Source organism: Oratosquilla oratoria, chromosome 1 (genome assembly GCF_046742065.1).
Source record: "Oratosquilla oratoria isolate Oo_2021 chromosome 1, ASM4674206v1, whole genome shotgun sequence".
Lineage (NCBI taxonomy): Eukaryota > Metazoa > Arthropoda > Malacostraca > Stomatopoda > Squillidae > Oratosquilla > Oratosquilla oratoria.
In genome coordinates this window covers 86,982,314-86,992,313 of record NC_134777.1, presented here as the reverse complement: position 1 = coordinate 86,992,313, position 10,000 = coordinate 86,982,314, and the positions used below count along the sequence as shown (strand labels likewise).

The following is a 10,000-nucleotide window of genomic DNA, read 5'->3' as shown; positions in this document are numbered from 1 at the left end:
TCCTCATCATCATCGTCATACTGCTCCTCCTCCTCCTCCTCCTCCTCCCCCTCACTCAACTTCTCCCTCTTTCTCCTCCTCCTCCTCCCCTAATCTCTCCCTCTTTCTCCTCCTCCTCTTCCCCCACCAATATCTCCCTCTTTCTCCTCCTCCTCTTCCTCCCCCAATATCTCCCTCTTTCTCCTCCTCTTCTTCCTCTCCTCCTCCTCCTCATCATACTGCTCCTCCTCCTCCTCCCTCTCCCCCTCCTCCTCACCCAACTTCTCCCTCTTTCTCCTCCTCCCCCTCTCCCTCCTCCTACTACTCCTCCTTCTCCTCGTCCTCTTCTGTTTCTTTTGCTCTTCCTAGCGTTGACCCTACTCCTGCTCCTCTTCCTACTCCTCCTTATCCTCCTCTTCCTCTTCCTCTTCCTACTACTTCTCCTCCTCCTTATCCTCTTCCTCTTCCTACTGCTTCTCCTCCTTATCCTCCTCCTCTTCCTCCTCTTCCTTATCCTCCTCCTCTTCCTTCTCGTTCTCCTCCTATTCCTCCTAATCCTTATCCTCCTCTTTCTCCTCCTCTTCCTCTTTCTACTCCTTCTCCTCCTCCTTATCTTCTTCCTCTTCCTACTCCTCCTTATCCTCCTTTTCTTTCTCGTTCTCCTCCTCTTCCTCCTAATCCTTATCCTCCTCTTTCTCGTCCTTTTCCTCTTCATCGTCGTCCTCCTCTTCCTCTTCCTCTTTCGCGTCTTCCTCCTCGTCCTCTTCCTCCTCCTCCTCCTCCTCCTCCTCCTCCTCCTCCTCCTCCTCCTCCTCCTCCTCCTCTTGAAGGACGACCATACTAATGGAAACCCTCATCGCGTCGGCACTCCTTGGAGGATTAACATAAAACAGTTTAAATTGGTATTCCAGGTTACTAGGACCGGTCGCGTTGGTAGTCGTAGACCCTAACAGGTACATGTGTTCGAAACCATTCGCTAACTGGGGGAGAGGTACCACGAAAATGAATAAGTAAATAGAATAATATATGAATTATAAATTATAAATAGATATGTTAATAAATAAAAAAAACTTATAAATAGATAAAGGATAAATAATTGATAGATAGATAAATTAAAGTAATATGTAGATGAATAGATTATAAATGATAAATAGAAAATAATTATAAATAATAGATAGATAAAAAGGTAATAAAAGATAAATATAAATAATTGATCAATCAATTATAAATAATAAATAAAAAATAACTATAAATAATAGATAAATCTATTATGAATATGAAATCAATAATATGGCCTGGCGGCAGACAAAATAAAGATAATAAAGGTGCACCCGGCAAAGGGAAGTTTTAGTGAAAAATTAATCATTACATAGATTAGGCTGATTATTGAGTATTGTCGTGAAATGAGAGTTGTGTCAAATTTGTCTTTAGAAACAAATATATTTGTATTTGAATTGTCAGCATTTTTAGTTTTTTTTTTAGGTTAAGATAAATATGATTTGACATTATAACCACCTCACCACATATGTATGTATGTATATATATATATATACATATATATATATATACATATATATATATATACATATGTATATATATATGCGTGTGTGTGTGTTTGTGTGTGTGTGTGTGTGTGTGTGTGTGTGTGTGTGTGTGTGTGTGTGTGTGTGTGTGTGCGTGTAGGTGTGCGTATATATATATATATACACATATGTTCCTATATTATCTTCTCCATCCCCTACAGGCGAAATCCCTTCTACCGAAGGCGAAGCCGGGGGAGAGCTACCAGGCAAGGATCGCCCCGAACCACCTGAACGTATTCCTGAACCTGGCCAACCTCATCGCGCGGAATGAAACTCGCCTAGAGGAAGCGGACGCCCTCTACCGTCAAGCCATCAGCATGCGCGCCGACTACACGCAGGCGTACATCAACCGAGGAGACATACTCATCAAGATGAACCGGTGAGTACGGAGGAGTGGTTTGGATTCGTCTACAAGTATATCGCGACTTACGACGGAGTTCCGAGAAACTCGTCGTATGTCGGAAAGATCGTAAATCGAAAATGGCGCACGGGCAAAGCAATACAGCAGTCACCATGACACTAACCTTCCTCAACCACACAAGTTTTGAAAAATAATTAACATGGGAATATATACACCCATATACGCCATCCTTAGTTTTTTTTTTATGCCAAAACCCATCGTAACTCCGAAAAATCGTAAGTCGAATGATCGTAAGTAGAGGAATAGCTGCTGTATTCGGGATCTATCGGCGGAAGGTCGGGGTTGGAGGTCAGACTCTCCCGGCCGACGCTCTTGAAGACGCCTTCAGACTCTTTCGAATCCGAAGAACGCGAAGAATGGAGCCCCAATTGTGGAAGACCTTGGTCTGAAGGTGCCTCCCCCCTCCTGCATGGGGGTACGAATGATTATATCATCATACGTCTTAAGTTTATGTCAAACGACCCCCCCACTCTCTCTCTCTCTCTCTATCTCTCTCTATCTATCTATCCATCTCCCTGTATCTCTATTTTTCTCTCTCTCTTTGTATCTCTATATCTCTCTGTATCTCCATCTCTCTCTCTCTCTCTCTCTCTCTCTCTCTCTCTCTCTCTCTCTCTCTCTCTCTCTCTCTCTCTCTCTCTCTCTCTCTCTCTCTCTCTCTCTCTCTCTCTGACACCTTTCAAGGCATCCTTTATGTAGATTTCCATCCTTTTCTCCTCCTTTTCCTCTTCCTCCTCCTCCCCCTCCCCCTCTTGATGCTCCTGCTCTTCCTCTCTTCTCCCTCCTCCTCCTCCCTCTTCCTCCTCCTCCCTCTTTCTCCTCCTCCCTCTTTCTCCTCCTTCCTCTTCCTCCTCCTCCCTCTTCCTTCTCCCCCTCTTCCTCCTCCTCCCTCTTCCTCCTCTTCCCTCTTCCTCCTCCTCCCTCTTCCTCCTCCCTCTTTTTCCTCCTTCCTCTTCCTCCTCCTTCCTCTTTCTCCTCCCTCCTTCGATTACCGAGGTACAAATTGAACAATGTGATAACAAGCTGTGCTGAACAGGGGCGGCATCCCCTCCTGAAGCGAGTTCTTTACTTGACTCAAATAGTGACGATTAATATGAATCCTGAATTATTTTCTCGCTTACAGACAGAGAGACAGATAGAGTGAGAGACGAAGTGAGAGAGATAGAGACGGGGGAGGGAAGAAGAGAAGGAGAGAGCACGTGCACACACACACACACACACACACACACACACACACACACACACACACACACACACACACACACACACACACACACACACGGTGATCGGAGTTCGAATCCCTGCCCATTAGGTAAAGAGGTAGGGTACGCCTCTTTCTCCTCCTCTTCCTCCTCCTCCTCCTCCTCCTCCTCCTCCTCCTCCTCCTCCTCCTCCTCCTCCTCCTCCTCCTTTTCCTTTTCCTTCTCTTCCTACGCCTCCTTATCCTCCTCCTCTTATCCTCTTCTTCACGTCAACAGTCGCTATATTTCTCCAAAGTGTCAGCAGATGATTTTATTCGTTATTTGAAGGGATAAAGGGTCGAATCCGACTTTGCGAGCTTCGCAAACGAACTTGTACATTTCTAAATTCCACACGAAGCTAGACCAGGCGTAGAATGTTTAGAAAATCTTTCTCGCGTACAGAATCCAGCCGAACTGTTCTCTCCTCCATCCTCCTTCCTCCTTCTTCCTCCTCCCTCCTCCCTCCTCTCTCCTTCCTCCTCAAACCTCCATTGCTCGTCTTTCCTCCCACCCTCCTTCCTCCTCGCTCTCTCTCTCTCTCTCTTTCCCTCTCTCTCTCTCTCTCTCTCTCTCTCTCTCTCTCTCTCTCTCTCTCTCTCTCTCTCTCTCTCTCTCTCTCTCTCTCTCTCTCTCTCTCTCTCTCTCTCCCTCTCCCTCTCCTTCTCCCTCTCACTCTCTCACTGTCTCCCTCCCCTTTCTCCCTTTTTCTATATTTTTGTGATGGATTCCAATCAACATCTGTTATTTTTTAATGTACGTATGTATGCATAAATGCATACATGTACGTGCGGGGAGGTGCTTATTCTTATTCTTTTGTGTGTGTGCGTATGTATAACAATTGGAAGAATTCGTTCCTGATTCATAAAATGTTATACTTTTAGATGTTTTCTATCCTCTCTGTTATACATATAGCGTATACATATATATATATATATATATATATATATATATATATATATATATATAATATTTGTGTATTTTTGCGTGTGTGTGTGTGTGTGTGTGTGTGTGTGTGTGTGTGTGTGTGTGTGTGTGTGTGTGTGTGTGTGTGTGTGTGTGTGTGTGTGTGTGTGTGTGGAAAGGGTCAAATGCAGTGCAATAAGGCATAGTTTCATAATAGAGCCCTATTCGCTAAGCTAGTTAATAACCCCTTCATATATTGTACATCATATTATTCTCTTCATTTATTTATTCTATTTTTATGGTATTTGTATGTATTTAATTTTACCTTGGTTTTACATTTGTCATATATGTTTTCATATGTTAAGTTTAATCCTATTTGGTTATTCATTGGCTTATTTATTTATATATTTAGCTATTTATATTTTTATCAAGAGGCAAAGAGCTCACGCTTGGGGCCGATTAGCTGCAACCTTTGTCCTCTGTACTTGGACATCCTGGGAAAGTGAAAGATACTAGTAGACTTTGTGCATCGATCTCTGAGCCATGTAATTACGAGGCAAGAGAGCGCGAAGCACAATTCTTTTTTTTTTTTTTTTTTTTTAAATCCTTTACGAAATTTTCATTTTCGGTCGTATGTCGAAGAACGCTTCCGGCGGACATTTGGCAAAGAAATGGATGACCTCTAGTGGAACAAAAGGTGAAATTTCCTGGACATTTATTTAGATATTCTTGAAATGCTATTTCCTCCTGGTGCTCCCAACTGAAAAAGAAAAAAAAAGTGAAAAAATGGACATGTCTGAAGTAATTTTTATTTCATAAAACTAGGTCAGTTACAGTAAATGAAAAAAATCAACGTTTTACAGAAATAGGGTAAACTTTTGTGTATAATTTCCAGTTTGGTGTCGGGAGAGGGGGAATGGGGGGAGAGGGAGAATGGGGGGAGAAGGGGAATGGGGGAGAGGTGGGACGTTGGGGGAAGGATGACATTTTATCCCCAAGATGTCAAGGTGGAAAGGTTTGATAAAGGGGTCATTCAGTGTGAAAATGAAACTAACACGTATCACTGACAAGTGACTGACATGTCGCTAGCATGTAACCAACACATTTCGCCAACATGTATCTAAAACATTTCGCAAACATGTAACAAACATGTTGCAAACATATGACAAACATGTAGCTAATATGTAATAAACATGTCGCAAACATGTGAGAAACATATTGCTAATATGTAACAAACATGTCGGTAACAAATAACAAACGCATGTCGCAAATATTTGACCGACATTTCACCAATATATGACTGACATGTCACTAACATGTAACCGGCATATGTCGCAAACATGTGACAAATATGTCGCCATTGTATGACAAGTACATGTCCCCAACATGTATATAACACCTATCAGAAATGACAATCCAAATGCACCTGTAGCAAATGAACATAAAAAAATATACTTAGACAAATCTTCTAGAATATAAATATCTTAGGCAAACTTTATATTTTTTATTATGGCTGGCAGAAGGTGATTTGAATCAGCCGAGCACCGACCCCGGTACCTGACAGGTTAACTCCTTATAGCCTGGCGACGCTAACCACGACTTTTGCTCAGACAGCCGCCAGGCGATTTTTATTCATCTGAATGAGTAACCTAGTTATAGAAATCCGAAATCCAATCGAGTCTTAGATATATAATCTTCAAATGTAACTTCAAATTTAGATGTTAAAAAAAAACATCTTTTCTAAAAATTAAACTAGATTAATGACTTTTGAGTTCAGGTGATTATTTATTTATAATAAAGATGCGTTTCCTAAAAGGAAAAGAATATAATAATTTGTCTGTCTCAGAAGTCGGCGTTTTTTTTTTGTTTTGTTTTTTTTTTATACTTTAGACTAAACAAGGACAATGAAAAGGTCTTGAATATTAGAAAAGGACAAAAGGGTAAAAAAGGTCTCAAATATTAGAAAAGGACATGGGAATGAATAAAAGGACAAAAAAGGCGGGTTTTAAATAAGTATCCAGTGTCGATTCGAAAATCGACAGGAAAAAAAAAACAATCAGAGAGAGAGAGAGAGAGAGGGGGGGGCTTGATATACTTTATTCTGTCTAATGTTAGACTATTTTATTCACATCAGAAGAGGGCTTGAGCTTGAACAGGGATACACTTGATCGAGACCTCAATATTGGGCCAATGCCGCCACTCGGGTGAATTAGATCGCCTCCCGGCAGTGTTCGGTGTCTTCTCTCTTTCTCTCACTTTCTCTTTTTCTCTCTCTCCTTCTCTATCTCCTTTCTCTCCTTCTTTCTCTTATTCTTTCTCTCATTCTCCGTATCCTCTCTCTCTCTCTCTCTCTCTCTCTCTCTCTCTCTCTCTCTCTCTCTCTCTCTCTCTCTCTCTCTCTCTCTCTCTCTCTCTCTCTCTCTCTCTCTCTCTCTCAGACCCAGTTTCATTATTCGAGCTTGAATGAGACGTGGGAGATCGGGGATTGAGAAGGCGAGGGGGGAAGGAGGGGGAAAAGGGAGAAGGAGGGGGGAAAGGGGGATTACATTTAGCACAGTACGTCCCGTACATTTTGTCTGTGGACTTGTTTAGATTGGGAGCAGCTCCTCTACATTTGAGGGAGGATGAAGAAGGGTAATGAAGAGAGGAAGGGAGAGAGGGAGGGAGGGAGGGAACAGAGGAGAGAGGGTGGGGGAGAGGAAGAGAGGAGGTAGGGAGAGAATGAAGGAGGAAGCAGAGAAGAGAGGTTGAGGGAGAGGAAAAGAGGAAGGAAGGAGAGAGTGAGGGAGGGAGAGAACAGAGGAGAGAAGGTGGGAGAGAAGAAGGAGGGAGAGAACAGAGGAGAGAGGGTGGGGGTAGAAAGAGAGGAAGAAGGAGAAAGGGAGGGAGGGAATAGAGGAAAGAAGGCGGGGGAGAGGAAGGGAGATGGGTAGGGAGAGAACAGAGGAGAGAGGATGGGGGAGAGGAAGAGAGGAAGAAGGGAGAGAGGGAGGGAGGGATTAGAGGAGAGAGGGGGGAGAGGAAGAGGAGAAAGGGAGGGAACAGAGGCGAGAGGGTGGGAGATTGGAAGAGAGGAAGGAGGGAGAGAGGAAGCTAGGGAACAGAGGAGAGAGGGCGGAAGAGAAGAAGAGAGAAGGAGGGGACAGAAGAGAAGGTGGAGGTGAGAAAGAAAGGGAGGGAGGGAGAGAGGGGAACGAGAAAGATGGGGAGGGAGGGATAAAGAGGGGGCAGAGAAATGAGTAGAGGGAATGAGGGAGAGGAGAGGGAAGGAGAGAAATAAAGGAAGTAAGAGAGGGAGAGAGAAAGGTGAGGTAGAGAGGAAGGGGAGGAAAGGGATGGTGAGAGGAAGGGAGGAAGGGGGAGATGGAGTGGAAGGAAGGGAGAGAGGTAGGAGGAGAGTGAAGGAGGGAGGTAGGGGGAGAGGGAGTTATTATGTAGCCAAAGAAACAGGTTTTGGTGAAGAGGGGGGGAGGGGGGCAGGGATGCAGGTGTATGGGTGGAGGGGGGGAGAGGAAAGGTTGGGAGGGGGAGGGCGGGAAGGGGAGATTATATGATGGGGGAGGTGGGAAGGAAGGGGGGAATTGGGCTGTTGTTGGCCAGCGTTTCTATCCTTGTGGCTGGAAAGGAAAGTAGAAATGTTAATGTTAAGATAGTATGGGATTACCCATTTAATGTAAGGGTGCCGGGAATAGGAATTAGATGGTCTGAAGGGAAGACAGGATCATAGGACAGGTATCACACGGTATAGTTTTTTTTTTTTTTTTTTTTTTTTTTTTTTTTAGAATTGGCTAGGATTATCATTATTATTTATTTTATTTGTTTATTTATTTATCTATTTATTTATTTATTCATTGGTGTAGGGTGGTATTGGTATTGCATTGGAATGTAAATAGGGTACCTCCAAAGAGAGATAGAGAGCGAAAGAAAGGACACCCTGTTGCAACGTTATCTTTATGCCCTTTTAGTTATGAAATCTCGCTCATCCTCGATTATCTTAAAAATATCTTCACTTGTTGACTATTTCATCCATCATTGTAGTTCCTCTATAGAGGGCGTCGTTACTTGCGGCGAAGATCGAGGGGATGGCGGTTCGAATCCTGCCACCGGCGAAATTGAACCAAGGGCATGGTTCATTAAATTACACGCTACAAAGTCCTCTGAGAGGGAGACCGTCCTAGCCTCCCGTTAGGGGGGAGTTTGTGACGTTCAATCATATCATCTTCATCATGTATATATATATATATATATATATATATGTATATATATATATATATATACATATATACATATATATATATATGTATATATATATATATATGTATATATATATATATATATATATGTGTGTGTGTGTGTGTGTGTGTGTGTGTGTGTGTGTGTGTGTGTGTGTGTGTGTGTGTGTGTGTGTGTGTGTGTGTCATTTACAATCGTACACGTACACAAAATCTTATTTAACAATTCACTCATGTTCTCAGTGTCGGCAGTTGATTTTATTCGGATAAGAACCCCACCCTCCCTCAGTCGTAGCTGGTCCTCGTCTCGTATTGCAAGGCCTAAGGTTCGAGTCTCATAGGAAGAGTGAGCGATTCATCATACATTAAATCTGACCTCCGCGAAGCGATTTTGATGTAAGTTACAACGGAAGAATTAAGAGACCTTTTGGTCTACACAGAAGCCGACATAACAAAGTGGAGGGGGAGGGGGGGGAGATGCCAGCCGAGACAAACCTATAAAACTTTGAACACTTACCTGGAATCGCATCAGCTGGAAGTTTTACGACCATCTCTGTACATTTATCTGTCAGTCAGACCCGCGTCTCAGACGTCTGCCTGTCACCGGGTAGACAGACAGACGACGGCTATGGGGACGGGCATTCAGGTCCTGACAACGGCCAGGTAACAGTGTAGCAAAAAGGACACGTGACCAAGCGAGTCACTGGTGATTGCCATTGGCCCAGGCTTGTGGTGGAGAATGATGGACGTCTTAGGATGCAGAAGAGCTACCTTTTCTTCTTCTTCTTTTTATTTTATTTTTTTAATAGTCTTCATTTCCCCCACTGAATGTAATTACCCAGAGCATTCACCTATTACCACGAGTTCATATACGCGCCCCCTCTTTTGAAAGTATGTAGGACCCTAAAGGGGTCGCGAACCTCAAGGTGAGGCCCATTCTGGCCGGCCGTCAGGCGATTTTAATCGACCTGTGGCACCCCCCCTCCCCTCCTCTCCCTCCTCCCCTCCCCCTCTCCGTTCCCTTCCCCTCTTCTCCCTCCTCCCCCCTCTCCCTTCCCCCTCTCCCTTCCCCCTTCCCTCCCCCTCTCCCTTCCGTCCCTCTCTCCCTTCCCCCTCCCCCTCTCCCTCCTCCCCTCCCCCTCTCCCTCCTCCCCTCCCCCTCTCCCTTCCTCCTCCCCCTCTCCCTCCTCCCTCCCCCTCCTCTCCCTCCCCCTCTCCCTCCCCCCTCCCCCTCCCCTCCCCCTCCTCTCCCTTCCCCCTCCCCCTCTCCCTCCTCCCCTCCCCCTCTCCCTTCCCCCCCTCCCATTCCCCCTTGAGTACGATGAAGGTAGGGTTGATAATGTTTAGAAGATAAAGAAGAAACTTAAACTGGTATTCGCTAAGCCGATTGTACCATCGAGAAAAAAATTCAAATAAGATTAACTTGATACATTGTTTACATTTATCTATTTGTTGAGACATTCTGACAGGTTGACGTAAGTGGAGTAGGAAACACAGGAGTCTTAACCGCAAGTATGCTTTTTCATTCCTTTGAAAAAGCATAACTGCGAAACTAGTCAGGAATAAACTCAAGACTAAGACTACTGTGTTTCCTACTCCACTTACATTTATTTATTTTTTTATTTTCTTATTTTATTGTTA

The 10,000-nt window shown here is 44.0% G+C and overlaps 1 protein-coding gene across 1 annotated transcript in view; it reads left to right on the top strand.

The window, feature by feature from the left end:
• Positions 1 to 10,000, top strand: part of LOC143020417 (protein O-mannosyl-transferase Tmtc3-like) — a 1,217,697-nt gene that overhangs the window by 1,133,761 nt on the left and 73,936 nt on the right. The window contains exon 12 of the mRNA XM_076176856.1: positions 1,724 to 1,941. Within this exon, the coding sequence (XP_076032971.1) occupies positions 1,724 to 1,941 (218 nt within the window). The remainder of the gene's footprint in view (positions 1 to 1,723; positions 1,942 to 10,000) is intronic.